Genomic DNA, 21745 nt, shown 5'->3' with positions numbered 1-21745 from the left:
CAAGACTCCTTAGAGGATGAAATCTTCAATATATTTACTCTTAATACTTCTCCATCGATTTTTTATTAGCACCCATAAGGCAATGCAACTTTACCTACATTTATAACAGCGTATTTTAATGTTTTTTTATTGCATTGCAGGTAAGTTTAAACAATGAAATATTTCAGTGTATGTGTAATTCCACAACCTTAACAAATCAATATTTCACGACCAATCTGCCAGGTATCTCTATAATCAATCATGGTAATCAAAGCGCCAGTTTTACCATCGAGTCAAAACTCGACCGGAATAAATTATAGTTCTATTTTGCTCAGAGACCTGTTTTTTTCTACTGCCCTGACAAAAGATCTAAAACTCTATTAAATAATGTCAGTTTTCAAATACAAAGCTTAAAACGGAAAACGAAATATACGACAACCTTTTTATCTCTATATGTTTTTATTAAATGTTAACCAAATGTTTTAGTTCGCTGTTTTCCACATTTATGTTCCATATATTGTTTTTTTTTAAATTATTATTGTTTTTGATCCTATATAATATTTATGGTGATACACTTGTAAGTCTGTCAACATATCACAACAGGAATTAACATTTTCGAGAAGTTAATATAGAAGCCTAGGCATCCACAAGGCTTATGATCTTTCATTGGCTGGTTTGAGTGGCCACTGTGCACACTGTTTAACATTAACCATTTTGTCCATATTTTAACGTCTGTATTGCTTCAATTCTTTCATCTGTTGATGTGTTTAAAGTCAAAGAGCTAAAACCAGCATTTACGCGGGGTGAGATTCATCCGATTGAATTATTTTACCTACATACTAGGCAAACTACCACTATGGAATTAGAGGTTCTGCAATAAATCTTATTTCTTCATACTCCAGTGATAGAATTCAGAGAGTGGATGTAGCTGGTACGTGATCTCAAGGATCAACTGTTACCATGGGTGTACAACAAGGTTCCATATTAGCACCTTTTCTATTCCTTGTCTAATTAATGACTTACCTCATCTTGTAAATAAAAATCAAGAGAACGTATTATTTGCAGTTGATACATCGATTCTTTCTAAAGTAAAACGACACAAATTGGCTTTTGACGACATAAACAATGCTCCCTCTATGTTGTTGAATTTGTTTTATGCCAACAATTTATAATTATATGAAAAAAAGACTAAATGTATTAGATTTGTGACACGTGATGTCAAACAAACTATCTTAAGTGTATAAATTAAAGGCAAAGAACTGGATCTTGTAGATACCACCGTATTTTTAAGTTTAAAATTAGATTCTAAGCTTCAATGGGGTCCACATATAGCTAATTTATCGCACATACTTTATTTCTTTCGTTCTGCAGCCTACGCTGTTAAAAAGATTCGACATCTTACAAATGTAGAAATAGCTAGATTGGTATGCTTCAGTTACTTTCACAGCATTATGTTTTACGGTATACTGCTGTGGAGAAGTGCTGGAGATGTTGATTCCGTTTTTGTGCTGCAGAAGAGAGCTGTTCGAGCAATTTACAGTATGAGCCCCTGAGAATCGCTCTGAGATATATTTTTAAAAAACAATATATCCATGAGAATTTAATGAACGTTCATAAAAATATTGTTGATTTTAGAAAAAAACAGAGATTTCCATAGGTTCAACACTAGAAATTTAGATATGCTAGTTGTGCCCACCACTAGACTGCTAACAATTAATAATTCTTTTGCCTCAATCTGCATTTGATTCTAGAATAAGGTACTCCTTGAAATTCGGGCTGACAAAAAAATTTAAGATTTTGTCAAGCACAGACGGTGTGGAAAGAGTTTCTATTGAGTCGATGAATATTTGCAGGACAAGACAAGGACAGTTTTTTTATTTAAATTCGTTTAATAGATTTAACTTACTAATTATTGAATCATATTTTAATGACTTATAAACAATATTTTGAGTTTGTCCAAATTTTTGTAGAAGGACTGGATTCAACTCCCTAGGGAGCTGTTTATATTAACATTTTACAACAGAGATGAAGAACATTTAAGAAAATGTAATATAGAAGTCTAGGGCCTAGACTTCTATATTACATTTTCTTAAATGTTCTTCATCTCTGTTGTAATATGTTAATGACTTATATTTTTTTGATTTATATTTTAAAGTTATAATTTATTTATTGATGATTATAGAAGATTCGATGAGTCCCATATATAAAGAATAAGAATAATAATAATAACGCCTAAAAATTTGTTTTTAATTTCCATACTTTTTCATGAACCAGGTGGAAAATCCAGTCCTTGTCTACAAAATTTTCGACAAACTCAAAACATTGTTGGTAAATCCACCCGGTTCATAAATAAGTATAGATATTGAAAACAAATTTTTGGGCGCTGCCTAGTATGTAGGTGAAATAATTTAATCGGATGAATCTCACCCGCATAAATAAAGGTTTTAGCTCTTTAACTTCACATACATCAACATATGAAAGAATTGAAGGAATATAGACATTTAAATATGGGCGGAATGTGTGTAAAGTTGCCATTTAAACCAGTTAATGATAGGTTATAAGCCCTGTGGATGCCTAAGCTTCTATATTACCTTCTACAAAATTTTAATCTCTGTTGTGATGTGTATATCAACAGCTGTTAAAATATCAACAGCTCCCTAGGCGGTTGAATCCAGTCCTTGTCTACAAAAATTTGAACAAACTCATAACATTGTTATAAGTCCGTGTTAACTAATTATTCATCCCAACTCATTACATGACTTTTGGTCCCATGGAGTTGGGACTTATGTCTCAAAAAGTGTAATAAAATGTTTGTAAGTATATAGATACATAAATTAATAAATTTTCGTTTGAAGTATTTTTTACCTTTTGATCAATTTACACATTTTGTTTTATAAATGAACAATTTAATTCAATCCCTCGGGAGTATGAAAGAGAAGACTAAGATAATAAATTATTAATATCGTTCGCTTTCACTCTCGAATTTCCTGTGAAATTCACTCGAGAAGTCCATCCACACTGTATTAAACCTTGTAATATTTAAAGGCACTCAGTACAATTATTTGAAATTTCAGAATAGTGTGATCTATATAGTCAATGGATGAAGGCAGAAATTTCATATTTAATTAGTGTTTGTAAAGCAGTCATTTTACACTGTATTTTATTGTATGTATTTTTATTTTGTTAATCTTTGTTTTTAATTTTTGTATAAAATTGTAAGATTCAATATGTCCATGTATTTATAATGTTCTCAAACTGAACGGTTTGGGTAGATAGTAAGAAATTACCTTAAGGCAATTTGCCCGCCCTTATATATTTATATTTTGTATATGTATATAAAGTGTCAGATAAATAAATAAATAATTAATATTCATAACTCAAGTATGCCAAAACGCAGTTAACCAGTTTTACTTGTATACTCACGATATGTACTAAAAAACGAAAATATGCATCAAAAGAAAAGGTACATACACGAAAAAAAAGCTTAATAATTAAAAATAACAGTTTTTTTTTAATGGGGAGAAAAGGCTTGCACATATTAATTTTAAAAAGGTACATTATGTCGTACATTTTAAAGGATGCGGAATGAGGATATGGAATGAGGATATGGAATGAGATAATGAGTTTGGAAGGAAAGAAAAAAAGGATTCAAGGAAAGAAAAGGGATAAAAATATTTATTTTATGAAACAGTAAAATACGGTGAGTTCGGGATTCTAAGGATATATAGAAATGTTTCTGGCTTTTCTTGAAGCTGGCTAGAGAAAGGGCATATTAAAGAATATACACATGTAAATATTATAACTACATATAAACATGTCACTGTTAAGTATCCTCGGCAAGGGTAACCCCAATGAGGTCACATTATTTTTATTATTAATCTTTGTTTAAAATGGAAAAAAATATATACAAAATTAGGTAAATGTTTTACATGAGTTAAAATATTAAAATATCAATGAATGTTTTTCTGATTTATTTATAATTTACACCCCGAAAGCTTTAACACGATTGATACAAAATTACAATTTAAGCGTTTCATTATAAAAGTTAATATCTAGACCTAATAAATATGTTTCAATTTCGTATATTTTTTTATGTATCGAATTACATTACATTAATGAAGATAAAATATTACATAAAAGTAAGTAGGTGCATTATTATGTATTTTCAAAAGTTTTACGCAAAAAAAATGTAAACAGGGGGTATTTTGAAGAGTAGCTTAGCAAACTACAAAAAGTCAGTTATTTGTACAGCATTCGAATAATGTAAATTACTTTGATTTTATCGCCGCTAGAATTTTTAATCTGAACACATGCAATGGAAAACGAAACGTATCAATTTCTCCATATTCGTTTCCGAGTCGGTGAGGTCTGACGATTGGAAAATTTACATAATAATTCTGTCTACCAGACGCCACAACAAAGGTAGACTGCAATCTTGTAGATTTATTTAATACTTTGATCATTATCAGTCTCGTTAACAGTATTCGTCTTTTTATACAAATTTATTGAGTCATTTAGAATTCTTCGCTTAGAAAGGGGTTATAAGTTTAAAATGTTATGAGGAAATAAGAATTAATCTCTTCAACTAGAATATTATATACAAAGTTGATGAATCCAAGAAATTAATTTTTAACTTTTTCATACTTTATTACATGTCAATAAATATTTGCACAGAACCACTTACCGACAACTTTTTGTCTACATGTTGTATTATTTTTAAGCCTTGATAAAGCAACAGTCGTGTTAAGAAACCGATAAGCATATTAAATTTATTTTGTTGATTTTACACTTACAAAATTAGTAGTAATATTTTATTATTATTATTTTTTATTTTTTTGTTTGTTTAACAATAAACATAAGAGGTAAAACAGAGTATTAAAAAAATAAAAGATAATTACATAGCAATGAAATACATATTAATGAAATACATATTAACACCAAAAATAGTTTTTTTTTAAATCTGCCAAAGTAATATTTTTTTAGTTTATTTTATATAATAATAAAACCAAACAAATAATATTTCTTGTGGATACCAATCCTCATCTAATTGGATATAGATTTGTACCACATTAGTAAACCGAATGCCCTGTATTTGCATGAATAGTTGCATTTACGTAGGCATGATAATAATTGCAGCGTACCTAGATAAATCGTTTCATATAGGCAAGATAGGAAATTGTAGTTAAAAACCTATTTGAATAAATCAACATGTCTTATACCTTATATTGGTACTGAATCATTAAAATATTTTTTCATTTAAATTATTTATTAACGATTATTGGTGGAATTCCATTGTAATGGTGTAATAACTTATATTTACATATAAGTTATTAATTTAAAAAATACGTGGTACACTTCCACTTATTCACCAGTCTGAAGATGCCCATTAGAGAGTGAAAGCGCTAATTGGTCGAAATAAGTAAGTGAAAGTGTACCAAGTGTTTTTTAAATTAATAACTTTTATATAAATATAAGTTATTACATCATAAAAATATTTGACAAAAAGCGAGTAGGGAAGAGGGCTCTAAGAATACGCATTTTTCGGGTCTGTGTATATATTTAGTAATAAAAACCACAATTTAATATTTTATTTTACCCTTAGTATAGTGCCATCATTAAACTACAAATTTCGGTATAAAAAACCCTATTGAATCTTAAGAAAATACAACGAAATGTCAGACCCATATTGCAGGTGTACGCACGGAGGTTCGGTAAAAGTACGCACTGTACCAAGCGAGAGCACGTATCACATTTTAATGTCTCGATGCCAAAGTACGTCATACACCTATTATGCCACTATTCAAGGCATGGTACCCATTAAATCTAGATATCTACAATTGGCTCTTTTTTATTTTTAGAATTTTTCTTAAAGCTTTTGGCAGGTACTTTCGGTTTTTCAGACATTTCTTTTCTATCTCACAAATTTTATATTACCTGTGATTTTTTTTGTGAGTCTTTGTTTTGTCGAGCGTAGTAAAGAAGACCAGGTAACAAAAAAAAATACTGGATGTTGAGGCATCTGATGTTTCTTGTAGTAGGATTGAAAAAAATTGAATGCAAATGTACCTACTTAAAGAAATCACAGCAAAAAATGTGTTTGGTCCTTAGCAAAGAGTTAATTCTGATAAACTCAATTTAGCAGCTAGATTTATTTTGCTTTGATTTTCTTCTATTTTTTACGAACTTTTTCCGAGGTAGCCATGCAACAGTTTATCATTTCAGTTTTTTTTTTTTTTTTAGACATCTTAAAATGTTATGTTGAAATAAGAAAGCAATTTTTAGAAAAACGCTCAACCACAAAACCATTTTTTCATGGTTTACAAAAGTGAACGTGCACTCTTGCAAATTCATATCGTGCGCAAATTGCAGACTACCCCATTTTATCAGAAATAATAAGCGTACTGCCATTTGGTTAAATATTCTCAAGCATACTTTAGAATGCAGTCATAAACTTTACATTAATATCTCAATAAATCAAGAAAATTCAAATAAAAATAGTATTTACGTATAAACAATTTTTAAAAATTACAAAAACAAGAAAAAAGGCCAAATTTCAAAACTTTGACTTGAAATTAGAATATTGTGAAGACTTTGTATCCCGGAGCCATGTAAACAAGTGATTATATAACCACGCGTTGTGTCCTGGTCCCGTGTTTTCACATGGTTTACCAGCTGTCCAAAAAATAGCATTTTATTGTCATCTAGTGACTTTTATTGGTACTTTTTTGCTGCTGGTAAACCACGTGAAAACACGAGACCGGGACACAACGCATGGTCATTATAATCACGGGTATACACGGTTCTGGGATACGAAACACAAAAAAAGGAGTGAGGGCCTGTATATGTGCGAATATTGCAATGCGCAATGTGGCTCTCCATAAAGACTAATGTTGGCAAAACCATCATACAAAAATTACCTATTTAATTATTTTAGGTAAATCTTTTGAGTTTCAATTGATTTAATCCAGTATTTTCATAATTATGACACTTTTAAGAAACCCTTCACAAAGCATGAAATTTCACAAAAATGGGCCGGGCACAGGGTAAATTCTATATGTATTCGGCCGGCGCTCAAAGTGTTAACAGTTTCAAATCATTACGGTCTAGGTCTATCAAAATAGTACTAAAGCGTTTCACTAGGTCTTATATATTTTTTTGCATGATCTACGCGTACTCTTGTGAACCGCGTACTCTTGGAGCACCTACCCCCTACCCTACTAGTATGTAGTATGTAGTACATACCCCCTAAAGATATTCTACACTTTATCTAGCCTATGTCTGGAAGCAAGTTCATCATGCAAATATAGAATGAGTTCTTTGAATGAAATATTTACCCTTTTACGTCAGTTTAACAGTGGCATTGCAAATAGGCAAACATTTGTTATTTTTTGTGAATAGGGATTTCTACAAAAGAGTTCTTTATCTCTTTTTAAATATCAGTCAATCTTGAGTAATCCCTGGACGGTTGATTTCTATTCTTTTCTACAAATAATAAAATATACTGTAAAATTTTGATGGTAAACTTTAGTCATTTAAATATTTGTGATGAATACAAAAATATACCTTATCACAAAATCAAAGGGAGACAAATTCTCCAAAATAAGTGGACACAGTAAAAAATACATTAATTTATTTAGATTTTTTTTTATCGTTGGTTTTTTTCTCAACTTCAAATTATCATTTATATACAAATATGACCCTTTGTTTTTTTAATATTTTATGACGTTATGCATATTTTAACGGCTAAAAATTCAATTCAATAAACAAGTATTTCAACAACCTCAATCGTTAGATAATTTAAGTAATTATTACCCTCGTCAAGCCCTTTAAATGTTAAATTAACCTTCGTGAAGTTCTCGTAATTCAGAAACTCACCCTCCTATTCAAATTTATAAACGGCCGGGTATCAGCTTAAGATAAACGCGGTCTATAACCAATATTTTATTGACTAGCAACCAACGCCAAATAAATTCCTGGCTGTTTCAGAATTTGCTATTTCAGCTAATTTAGCTAACTTGGCACGATCCAAAATAACACTACAATAGATATAGACTTTACTTTACTTAGGAGTGAACTAATTTCAACAGGTTACGAAGAGAGTTTTCGCTCTTAATTATATACACACTAACTTCACTGTGCTCTCACTAATAAGCAATAATTATGTAAACACTTGAACAGTTTATAAATAATTCAAGAAATTAAAGTTATCTTGTTAGTGGAACTACTAATTTGGACGTAGGCACTTTGATTAAACGGAGTCAACAACCTATTGAAAGGGTCCAAGTTCATGGCGTACGGAAGAAATGCGGGAGCGTTGTGACGCTGCCCGGTTGCATTCCGCTTCAAAATGGAGTGTAAATATTCTCAAAAACGCACAGGATATCGTATATCGATCATCTGTTACATGAAGGTTGTGACGCTTTGGACCGGGAACATGGAGGATTCAAGAAAAGTCGCTAGGGAGATCCTCCATGATCCCTGTCACAAAGTGTCCCCAACAACCAACTCCGTCTTTCTCAAGTTACTCCATAAAATATATTTTGATTGACAGCATTCACAGATTTTCCACGGGTGATCTGACGTATATTAAATGAAAGATGTCAGAATAGTATATTACAAAATAAAAAGATAAAGGATTTATAAATATATATGGATAACTACAATCTGAAGTTTTATTTTTAAATCTACAACAATCGCTCGGTTTGTATTTTAAGAACAAAAAAAAAACTATCTAACTTGATAAATTTAACAAAAATACAATCTTCTCGGTGTTTTAGTCATTTACTTGAGGTAATCGATATTAAATTCCATTCAATGGTCATCTTCTTCATGAATTTTCCTTCGTTGATTATTCGAATTGCCGAAGATTCCTTATGAAATATTTTTTTTTTTCTTTGCAGAAAAGTAAAATATGTTTTTATGACGGGATAATCCCTAATATTATACAAATATGTACTGAATTCCTCATCCGAAAGCTTGAATATTACATCTTGTTTTCAAGATGCAATAGAAAAATAGATTCCAAACTTATTTAAAGTATTAACATGATATTATAATTAAAATAATGAAGGTGGGGCCCTATCAAAATTTTATCAGATTAGTACCTCATTCAGTTCTACATTGGTTAAATCAAATATGAGATTTTTACTCACAATTTGACCCCGATCCTTCTGGTTTAAGGCGACACCTTATTTTATGTGTGATTAACCTTATCGTGCTAAAATCGAATATGCTTCCTTGTCAACGCCATAGTGACAAGAGAGAGACGCGTTCCAGCGGCAACCTGTTCTATTGACTCTGCGCGGGTTGCCACATTTCAAAGTAAATCATCGAAATATTTCATTGTTTTTTTAATACATATTACTCACTTAGTCGGTAACATGACAAGGTAAAAAAGTCTTCTTATGTAAAAATACCTTTTAAAATAAATATTTTAAATCAACCAGGTCAAGAATCGAAACCGAGACCTCTTACATGGTAGCTAAACGCACTGACCATCACACCACGAGGCGGACAGATTTTAAAGACACAAAAAAAGCGGTGACTTTTCAATGAAATTTCAATATTTGTCACTAAATACTAAATATTCATCAACAGGTGTATAGTATTACAAACTCAAGTCTTTATTTCCAGTAACAAACATTATATGTCTGTGTCAAACTTTCTTCTATTCAGTTTAATTTACTTTAAAGAAATCTAGTGTAGAAATAACGAAAACGTTCTTTACTCAAAAAAGCATTGTTGTATTTGTTGTAAGTTGTATAGAAAACAATTAGTACACAGTTTCTATACATAAAATTACATAATCAGTAGACTGTTATACCATAATAAGTAGAATAGAACTGTACTCAATAAACAAAAAGATCGCGATATTATAAAAATGTTTATTATTTACGAGCAAGTGTTAGCTTATGTTCACCTGACGTCAATGAACCTGGGTGTAAGACAACTGGCACATTTTTAAACGCTCACTAATTACAGAATTGACATCGTCGCATTTCCTCCGATTCAGTAGAGTAAAAAGACCGGCACATCAATAGCGTTTTTTGTTTTAGTAGTGCCTTGCGCGTGGGCTAAGATCAATAAGTTCAAGATGCGTTTGGGTGTCTCACACCCAAGGTCGCAGTTACAAACGCAATCTTAATCGGTACATACCAAGACAGTATATTTAACTTTTTGACTATTTGTACCTTCCTCGGTATGGCGAATTGTGAACTACCGACATGTCTATGCGTGTTTTAATTACGTCACGTTAGACAGACAGATTGAAATTCAACTAATAAATGACGCTGAAACTTTACTCTGCGTTTGATTCTTAAATAGAAATTTAAGTATTTCTCTTTCGTAATTCGTAAAAGTGTTCTCTTCGAAACGATTAAAACTTAAAATTAATCCCAGTTCAAGCTAAAAATGCTCGCTGAAATATGAGTTTTTATGATGTTTGATAATTTCTTATATGGTATGGTTAATTTTTCATCTCAACGTGTCTACCGAGGTTTAACGAAACCAGCTTTATTGAGATATCGATACGCACACTTAGATAGATAGAAAAAAGGGATTATAATTTTGTTAATTTTTTACAATGGCAATGTTTTAAGCAAATTTCAAAGGTCACGTGATCTTATGCATGCATTCTAATCACCTCAAGTTTTAAAACTGGATGGATAGATGCTTCTTTATGTTGATATGTCAGCGTCTAGCCACATTATCTCTGCATCTAGTCGTTCGCTTTCAAAACTGACAGTTAGGTCAGAACTAATTTGACCCTCAAAATTTACTAATTTCTCTTTCGTATTTTAAGAAAAAAAGTAGCCACCACATAGAAGAATTAAAAATTTAAATAAATCATAATTTACGGTGAAAATTGCTAAGAAAACAACGTTTTTATCACTTTTAATGCGTAGATATGTGTACCTCGGGATATCTGAGCCCTCAGTACACTGATGTACCTACCTCAAAACTTGAAGATAAAGTCGGTAGTGTATCTTCGTGATCACTCGAAAACTTATCTTAAACTATGACGTCATAACGAAGGTATATTATTTTTGTGCGTAGATATGTTGTACAGTGGCGTACGAGCCCCCTGGTACGTATTGATGTACCTACCCAAAACTTGAACTTGAAGGAAGATACACTACCGACCCTCTGTCGGTAGTGTATCTTCGTATCTATCACTCGGGAGAATTTATCTTCAACTATACCGTCATGGTGAAGGTATGACGTCCTTAACTTCAGATTGTAATCGCGGCCCTGGTATATACATAGTTTGTGTTGCATTTTCGGGCACAAACCATATAGAAATATATCCTTAAGTATTTTTTTACGCTGTGCCCAATTTTTTTTATTTTTTATTTTCTTATTACTGAAAATTTTGTTTTTAAATGAGTCTCAGTTTATTTATTTTTATTGTTTTTTAAAGAACGTTTTTATTGTTTTGTTTTGTTTTCACATATATGTCATGTTAATAATTTATTGAATAAATGTCCAAAAAATATTCCTATGGTAAAATGCATATTGCAATTTATCTATTTGTATAGAAATGAAGAAATAAAATAGGATGAAAAATGTCTTTTATATTATAGACTGGCTGGGTTTCCTCCCTAGGGAGTTATTCATATTAAAATTTATTTCAACAGAGAGGGAAACCATTGTTGAAAAGGGAATATGGAAGTATAGGCATTTACAGTGCTTGTGACCTGTCATTGGCTAGTTTAAGTGGCCACTTTACACACTGTGTAACATTCACCATTCTGCCTATGCCAATGACAGATCATAAGCCCTGTAAATGCCTAGATTTCCATATTCCCTTATCAACAATGTTTTCCTCCTCTGTTGAAATGAATTTAAGTATACCTGTCTATTTATTATAAGAACAAAAACTTCATAAACATTTCTTGTACACCCACGAACAGACCATGCCGTTGTGGGATTTTTTTGTTGACTATTTTTACTGTTAATTTGAATTTCATTGCTATGTAATTATCCTTTATTTTTTTTATACTTAGTTTTACCTCTTATATATATTGTAAAAAAAAACAAAAAAAATATTATACTTTACAATAATAAAATGAAATAGACACGTATTAAAATAAAAATGGAAAGTTTCATTAAGGTGTATAATTTTTATTTTTATTTCTCTGGTTAGGTTGATCATTCGAAGCTTTTTCCGTCTTGCTGACATTGTCATTCGTATTATTACTTTTATTCTTAGTGGAGGAGGTCAGTGCCATGCAAGCTCTTGACGTCACTGCGACCTGTGAAGATCTATTTTGGCGTGTCCTCGTGAATAGTTCTCGCCCTCCAAGCCCATGTTCATGAAGCGCCTGGCTACTGTGTGGAAGGCGAAAGTTTACACTTTGCTTAATCTCCCCCTCCAAGCTCAGAACCGTAAAGTATCGGGCTATAGGAAGGGGGGAGCTATTTAACATCCTCAGGTTTGGTCAGTGGTCCCCCGAGAATAAGTCTCCTTTTATGATGTAAAGCATCACATTCAACTAAAGTGTTTTTAATCTGTTTCCTCAGCTACACTCAGAACCTACATCTAAAAATTTCGGAAAAGTTCATTCTAGCAAGGTGTTTGTTCAATCTGCAGTGCCCTGTAAGGGCTCTAGTAAAAATCCTTACTTGATTTTGGCTGAGCTTTATATGTCAAAAGCAAAACTTTGCAAGTATCCTTTTATAATGAAATTGTCATACTATTATGTCTATTATTTGTATCACCACAATATTTATTTTATTTATTTTATTAAGATTAACGGCAAATCTGCCTTTTACAAACATTTATAATACTAAAATATTTGCCTTAATTTTTTTTTTCTTTTTTAAAAAACATAAATTTCCTTTTACCCAAGATTTATAAAAAAAATAAACCTACAAATTATACAAGATTTATATTTAAAAAATTTACCTAAAAATTATACAGCATATTCAGTAGAAAGTTTAAATAATAAAACAATCTACAGTAATTCAACAAGAAAATCATAAGTACTGTTTCATACAGCTGGGCAAAGTGAACAAAAAACTGTGTAGATTATGAAATGTATATTATAAATCAATATAATTACCATTCACCATCTTTGAAAAAGTTTAAAAGGTTAGTTCTATAGGAACAATACTCTACACTAAATATATCAGATACATGGGAACAACTATTACCGAGTTCATGAAGTCTGTTTAATACGGCATAACAAGTATACACTGTCCGTGAATTGTTGCTAAAAAATGGTCTAGTCATTCTTCCAGGCACCCTGAAGTTGATGAGAGAAAAAAGTTGATAATAATAATATTGACCTACAAAATAGTTTTAAAAAATCGAAAGTGAACACTTATATATTTTAGAGATCTTTATTAAAAAAAATTACACACATACATATATATACATACACGTACAAAATATAAAAAAATATCATTTATTTATTTACATCCTTCAATTGAGGAAGTCGTATTTCGATGGAGATGGTTAATAGTAACCATAACCTAATCCGTGGCCATAACCCGAGCCATAGCCTCCGTGGCCAGAATAAGACACCTGGTTGGCATAACTGACCGCTGGAGCGTGATATCCATGACCGCCAAGATAACCTCCATTCAGACCTAAAACACAAATTTATAAAAAACATTAAAACAGTGAAACGTACGCTAATTTACCTAATTTAAAAAAGGTCTCAAACAGGGACGAAGAAATTTTGTAAAAGAGTTTTCGACTTTTTTCCAACTTTCCCGTCAGAGACATTGTTTTAATTTATGAAAGTAATGGATATTAAACTTTTTTTTTAAATAGCAAATTTCAGGTCGTGTGGTTACAAAAAGAACTCCCAGCAGAATGCTTGTACGGGGTTTTTCTGTAATTTGAATTATTGAATTCCAAAAACACGTACAACTTTCGTTTGGAGAAATTCCTCTTTTGTGGCTAGAGTGTTCAATGTCTTGAATGAACATATTAAGTTCTCCAAAACGAAACCCATTTTCAAGTGTACAAGTTTGGATTTTTATTTTTTATTTTATTTTATTTTATTTATTTTATTTATTGGGGATATCAACAGTAATACATGTAATACAAATATAACAAATAACATATACAGAGAATAAAACCAATGACAGATATCCACAGAAATACATTAAATACACGTACAATACATACTAGTGTGTTTGTGTGAGTGTAAGTGAGTGAGAGGGTGGGTGTGTGGGTGTTATATTGGAAAGAGGGTGTCAGGTATCGAAAATATAAATATATATAAAATATTAAGAAATAGAGATAAAATTTTATAAAATAAAATAAAACTTTATTATTGAAACTAAGTATAAGACAAAAAAGAATGTTTTAAGACGCGCATTTTAAATGTTATTTTTTTACAATCAAATGGATCAATAAGGGGAAAGTTCAAATTATATTCACTAGCAAAACGTATAAGTGGAGAGTTCTGGGCATAGTTCGTACGAACTGCTGGCACATGAAAGAGAGAGCTCGACGTGTGACGGGTGCGGTAGCCGGGGACATTTAACGGAAGAGATCATTGTAGGAGACTGCTGCGAGACATTGCATAGATTTATATGTAGCACTATTAAGCGTATGTAATAGTTTTTATTTGTGGAATTCTTGAATAATTTGTATGCTTCAACTTTCTATTATGTTGTATTGCAATTAAACACAAGTCTGTATATAAATCAATAAAAATAAATAAATAAGTCTAATAAAATGTTTTGAATAAGTATTATATGCTAAAAACTTAATGAAAATATTTGGCACATGATACAACGTCATATTAGTCATGAAACATGTCAAGTTCATCAGTTACTAACCCTAAAAATGACAATATTAAGCTAAATATGCCATTCGAAGCGTAAAATTATGTGCGTAAACGTCACCAAGGAAACATTTTTATTAATGCTTCATTTTTTTTTTTTTTTTTTTATTTCTTCAATATTGTTTTTTATTTCTTTAATATTGTTTTTTATTTATAGGAAAAATATTCGTAAACCATATTTGCCGCAACAAATCGGTTTCTTAGAACAGGCATTTGCCCATATAGGAACCGATTGCAACATTAGGCGTATTAATATTTCTGGCTTGCCGACCCTTCATATACTGAGCCTACTCCTAGTACTAGCAGAATTTGCCAGAGTGTTTTTTGTGCCATTTTGTAACATTGTATGTATAAACTAATAAATAAATAAATAAATAAATAAATAAATGCGTAAATAAGAATTATTCGTTTTTTTACTATGCAACTTTATATATTATCATGTACATATTTAGAAGTGGGTCAACGAATTTTTCTTTTTGTTTTAATTATCATCCTAATTAAAGTATAATCAGATCGATTGCCATTGTTAAAAAAATTACGGGGATTATCTCATTGTTTTATTTTTCTATCTTGTTTCCTACCAATCAATTCGTACCACTCGATTAAACTGTGTCAAAAATATAAAATATTCAATAGTTTACCTTGAATATTTTATTGATACGCTTCATTGGTTACTCACAAAAAGACACCATAAACCTTTTGAAGGCTATTTCATTAATCAACTTAAGCACTCTATGGCTGCGCGCTTTATGTGTAATATAATCGAAATCTTGATTCAGTATAGAACTACACAGATTTAAGAAAAATATTATTGTGACGTCATCATTTCGCACCCCCAGGAATACCCTCTCGTAAGTATATAAATTAAGCTCTTTTGAGTTATGAATGCAGTTTAAACATATTTCTCTATTATTTTTCCGAGCAGATTTCTTACTCAGATTTTGATGATGTTTTAAAGCAATTTTTTCGCCGCATGTCAATTATTGTTATAGTGTTCTCTTTTTGAGCACAGAAAATCAATATAATATCATGCAGAAAGTTCAGAATAAAAGAATGAGGACAATATTGAGATATGGCAGGTATACAAAAATTCAACATATCGTCGCTTAATTCGTTTTTGTCCAACTGACTATTTTTAACGCAATCTAGTTAAGTGTACAGAAGTTCTGAACAAGCCTTTATTTATAAAATTCGATTGAAAAAAAAAATATTTGAAAATTGTTTAAGGGGTTTTTTTTAACGAATTGTCTCTTAAGTTGGGTCATTATTTATGCCAATTTCGTAAAAAAAACTTTAAAGCTCTATTTCTGCAGATTAATGTTTTGGTCTGTTGGACAAAAACGAACTGAGACGACAATATGTTGACGGTACTGAACATGCTTTTGGTAAAACAAAGCGTAATTTTAAATACTTTAGTGTTTATATTTAAATTAAAAATTAGATAATTACCCGAACACATGTTTTGTGATGTTCGGCGTAGTGAATCATTGCTATCCTACGAGAGGAGATAAGGGTTTTAAACTCCCCAAACAAGAATCCAGGCAACTAAAAACTACATGTATCATAAAATACTTATGATCTTTAATGAGTTGCCAGAGATAAGATATGCTGGGTCTATCGCATTATTTTTTATGGGATGGCGATGATTTTTGTTAAATACAAACATCCATATAGGTTCAACAATGTTTGAGTATGTCCAAATGCTTACAGACTGGCTGGACAAACTCAAACATTGTTGAATTACTACCTGGTAAAAAAAAAAGTATAAAAATTGGAAAATTGTTTTCAGGCGTTGCCTAGTAGGTGATTTGGTTCAGTCTTATGAATCTCACCCGCATAATAAAGGTTTTAGCTCCTTTACTTCACAAAAGTCTACAGATGGAAGAGTTGAGGAAATGTGGATATTCAAATATGAGCAGAATTGTGAGTGTTACACAGTGTGTAAAGTGGCCACTTAAACCAGTCAATGACAGATCATAAGCCCTGTAAACGCCTAGACTTGCATATTCAGTTCTTAAAAAGGTTTCTTCTCTGTTGCAATAAGTTTAAATATCCATATAGGTAGATAGAGTGTCATCGGAAAGCGTTTGGATTTTATAACAGTGTTTTGTTTTAGATTTTTTTTGCCTATGTATTGTATATTAGTTCAGGTATAATCAAGTGTTAAAATTTGATTTGTACAACTATTTAAAATAAATACATTACGTTACACAAAATTCGGTACCTATTCTTTAAAATCAATATCAATGAGAACAATGCAGTACTTATGATGCTTTTGTTCTTTTGATATTTTAGCAGCCATATCAGTAAATTCCACTTTAGTAACGAAAATATATACATTTTTAATAGCTTGTTTATGCTCTCCTGCAAAATTCCCGATTAAGATAGGCGTGTGATTTATTCAAGTAAGATTTTATTCATTTGCTTAACCTTATCGTTTATAGTAAAAAAAAACACTCACAATAGGAACACTTCAATAGTAAATATGTATATTGCGTAAAAAAAATTATTGCTCTTGTGCCGAAATCCAGGGAGAAAATACCGGAATATATGTGTGTGAGGGAAAATCAGACCGCGTATCCTCTTAAAGTATCGGGCTGTTGAGGGGGGGCAAGCGCTTTAATATATATATTTTTAATTTATTTAACTTTTGTACATAATGTTATTTGTACATTGGCGGGCTTATTGCCAAATGGCAATTTCTTCCAACCAACCAATAAAATAAAAGTAGTTTTTTTATAATTCAAGTTACAGAACATATTCAATAGAAAAATAATAATTAAAAAGCTAAAAGTATATAAAAATATAAATAAACGTATTTGTATATAAATTACCTTAAATCAAAACTATTACTCAATGGGAAAAAGGAAAAAAGAGGAAAGAGGAAAAAGGAAAGGAGGAGAGATTAAGGAAGAGAAAGGAGATGTTTTTTTCAGACGTGATTTAAACAGAGATAATGTAGTAACATCTTTGATGGTGGGTGGGAGATGATTGCACAGTCGAGCCGCATGGACACTATATGAGTTAGATAAGAAAGAGAAATTGTGGATGGGTATTAAAAGAGTGTCTTGAGAATTAGAACGAAGAGGTAAACCATGAACTGATAAGCGTTGAAATTTTTCACGCAGGTATATGGGAGCGTTAGGACTATAAAGTACATTGAACAGAAGTGAGAGCGAGTGGTAGTCTCTCCGCTGTCTAATTTTGAGCCATTTTAGTTGCCTACGATAATCAAAAATGTGGTCATATTTCCTAAGACCAAAAATATACCTTATGCATGTATTCTAAGGTCGTTCAAGTTTATCGAGTTGCTCACAGCTTAAATCAGTCATGGAAACATCAGCGTAATCTAGAATGGGTAGTAGTAATGCTTGATTTACTCAGATCTACTCAGATCTACTCAGATTTAACCAGGAATCCCTCAAAAATGCAGCTTATTTTGAGATACAAAACATCTTTCTCCTCTCCCTCTGTGGTGTTTTAACTTACAAACTGTAAAGTATTTTTTTTTAATCGTTTTACAAAATTAAGAAACTAACTTAAAAAACATTCGTACTTAAATTGTATATCGAACTTCCCATCTAAACACGATCATTTTACCTTTTTATAGATGGCCACGTTAAATAAGTATATCGCGTGAATATTCTATACTGTAACATTTTGTAATGCTGTGTTGTCTGTATTAACACCTAAAAAACTAAATCGAAAAATCAAGATGTTACCCAGTAAACGAAAAACTTGCAAGATGTTTCTAGAATTGCGTGCTGGCACTCCCCTATATTAACAATTGTATCGTATTGTAAAATATTCCAAACTGGGTAAAAGAAACTCGAGGGTTTCATTTGTTTTCCACGAATATTGGAAAACCCTTTTTTCATTTCAATTTTCGAAGATATTCAATAGTTGAGAAATAATTTATGTTACATAATGCGGAAAGAGTACAGACGACCAATTTTTAAAAATCTTTAACTTCAACTTAAAGCATATATTTTACAATATTTAATTTTACGACATTTAAAAAAAAATCACGTTTTTAGGATTTATTCTTCTTCTTTGCCTGTTCCCAGTTTATTAAGAGTCGGCTCTTCTGATACGCAGTCTCCAATTGTTCCTGTCTTGTGGCATCTCACTAGTCAGCTGCTTCTTTCCCAGGTGCTTCCTAATGTTGGTCCACCAAGTGGCTTGTGGACGACCTCGAGCTCTTGTTTGTGTGGAAATATCCAAGGCAAGTCTGACTATGTGATCGTCATTCCGTCTATTTGTGTGTCAGTTCCATCGGAGTCTAGTTTCTATTAAATCCTTTGGAATAGACACGACCCCAAAACTACCGCGAACATGTTTATTTTTCATCTTGTCAATCCTGGTAACACCTGCGGACCACTTGAGCATCTTTAATTCTACAGTATGAATTTTCCACTAGTGGCTTTTCTTCATGGTCTAGCATTCTGATCGGTAAAGCATAGCTGGACAAACGTCCGTCTTATATATTTTTCCTTTGGTTTTTATCGGCATTTTTGGGTCGCACAAAATACCTGCCAGGACTCTACATTTTATTCCACCCTTACTAACTCATACACACACATATCCAACTGTCGGACTTATCATGCGTGTATCGAAACCTTTTGAACATGCAGAGACATACAAAAAACTTTATAAACATTTGTTTGTCCCCAGCTAGAATACAGTACTCCTTTTCAGTCACCTAACTATAAAATGAGTATAAATAGACTTTAAAGGTTCCAACAAAAATTCTTTAAAATGGTTGACTACCGGTTAAACTTGAACTTCTCCAACTATGCTGAAAGTATGCAGTACCATGGAATAAACTTTCTTAAAAATCAAAGAATAATGTTAGACCCGTTATTTTTAAACAAATTAATAAATAATAAAATTTATTCTCCCAAACTACTTGAAAGACTTCCATTCTGTGTGCCATCTAGTCCGACAAGACAAAATCTTCTGTTTTACACAGATAACGCGTCAATAAACTATTTGAAACAATCTACAATACCTAGAATATGCGACCAATATATGTATGTAAATTTAGGTCAAAAACCACAGAAATATTGAAAAAAGCAGATATTTAATTTACATCATTATTACATACATATTGTTCATTTCGTTGCAAATTATTTTTATTTATTCGACTTTTTTCTAATAAAATTCTTTAAGTTTGTTTAGGATCTGCTGTTAAATTTTCAGCAGTGAAGCCAAACTGATTTGTTGACAATTTAGTCAAGTTCTGCAGTCATCTGTTTATTATCTTCTCCCATGTCTTAAATGCTTTAAATGCGTGAGACTTAAGTTTTAAAGCTAGATAGTTTTACATTTAATTTGAATGCAATTTTAACTGGTCATAAATAGCGTAATAATTATAAAAATCATGTAGTAAAAGAGCATACTTAAATACAAGTTTGAAAATAGTAATTTTTGTAATTTAGGCACGACCAAACCTCATTTTAAAAATCCTTCATCAATCTAAAATAAACCGGTAGAAAATCGTTACCATAATAACGACAATGGGTGTCATTGTATTATTTTGATATTCTTTGAAAATGTATTTTCTTAAATAAATTGGATTGTATTTGATTGTATTGAAATGATATATCTGTACTGTTATTTACAGTAACTGCAACATTTTCCTGCGAGGCATCAGGTCTGATCACCGCGAAAGAACGTTTAATAATGATGACAAGGAAGGCAATTACCCACAAATTGCAATGCTATATACAGAGCGCTTAATACGTGAAAATTCTAAATGATGTTTTTTTTTATGGAAAAAAAAATATTAGCGTTCTTATAATTTACACAAATATTTCAATTTTGGTAGCCATTTTCAACGAGTTGTAAATAACTCACTATTAGAAAATGGAAATCAAGTTGGGGTAGAGTGGGGTTTGAATTTCGGACCTCTGGCCCGTGAGTCCGCAACACTAGCCACGGGACTACAACCCGATTTAATTGAACTATTTAGGCGGATATACGGATCTTAAAAAAGACCACTTTCGATATTTGACAAATTATAATCTGCATTACTTTGTGGATTGTTTAACCCATTACGTAATGCAGACGGTATGGGAATTTTCAGATCAAATAGTAATTGGAAAAGTTGATTGAGTATTATAATATACGACACAATAACTCCTGGAGTAATACTAAAAGCATGGGATTTATTAGGGGTTCAAACGTCGCTAAGCTAATTAAATTCGCTTAAATTAAGGACTTAACATAATCTAATTAGGATATAAGTAGCTAATGAAGTCAAATCTAAAAGGAAAAAGTTTCATTTGGGAAACGCTTTGAAGTTACATAGAAAACCGTGTTGTTAGCCTTTTCCTATGCAGTATTGCAAACTCCTCGCTCTCAAGTGTAAAATGCGCAATTATGGGGCTAATACAGTAAAAGCGTGACATTTTTTAATCCATTCATTTGTCGAATAGTCATCTCAATTACTTTATTAAAACCGTATAGTTAAAAATCACTTGACAATTAAATTCAAAACACAATATTTTTTTCCTTATCCGCATCCAGTAGTGCATATGGCACTGCATTGGTACGTCAATTGCGGAGTATCTAGATCATTTTCGTAGCGTCAAAGGTCAGGTCGTCAGTCTTACGCTCTAGGTGCCAATTCAGAAACAATGCGATACTGACATTAAGAGCTAGAGATTAACCATTGACATAAAAAACTCGTCTATGTTTCTGATTCTATTTCACACAAATTCAATTACAAAGACGAAAAAAAATGTAAGAACATTTAACAAAACTAATAATTTATTTGTACACGTTTTTTAAAATAAAATCTATGTTTGAAGCTTTAACTTTTCAGTTCGCCAATTTTATTTTTCTTCCATTTGAAATATACTTTCATTCTTATTTTTATTAAATTTAAATATACTTCTTGCGTTTACAAATTTACATTCAAATTTTAAAATGAGATTTTTTTATAACATTTGCAAAAC

At 31.3% G+C, this 21745-nt stretch overlaps 1 protein-coding gene across 1 annotated transcript in view; it reads right to left on the bottom strand.

Annotated features, from left to right (window-relative positions):
• Positions 1-13318: 13318 nt before the first annotated feature.
• The window catches only part of LOC148279038 (uncharacterized), a 30086-nt gene continuing 21659 nt past the window's right edge, over positions 13319-21745 (bottom strand). Inside the window, exon 4 of the mRNA XM_088230551.1 lies at positions 13319-13572. Coding sequence (XP_088086677.1) covers positions 13439-13572 — 134 coding nt within the window. The 3' untranslated portion in view covers positions 13319-13438. The remainder of the gene's footprint in view (positions 13573-21745) is intronic.

Source organism: Micrasema longulum, unplaced genomic scaffold (assembly GCF_059751315.1).
Source record: "Micrasema longulum isolate JH-2025_06_02 unplaced genomic scaffold, ASM5975131v1 h1tg000779l, whole genome shotgun sequence".
NCBI lineage: Eukaryota > Metazoa > Arthropoda > Insecta > Trichoptera > Brachycentridae > Micrasema > Micrasema longulum.
The sequence above is the reverse complement of the archived record's forward strand: the minus strand, read 5'-3'. Positions and strand labels throughout refer to the sequence as shown.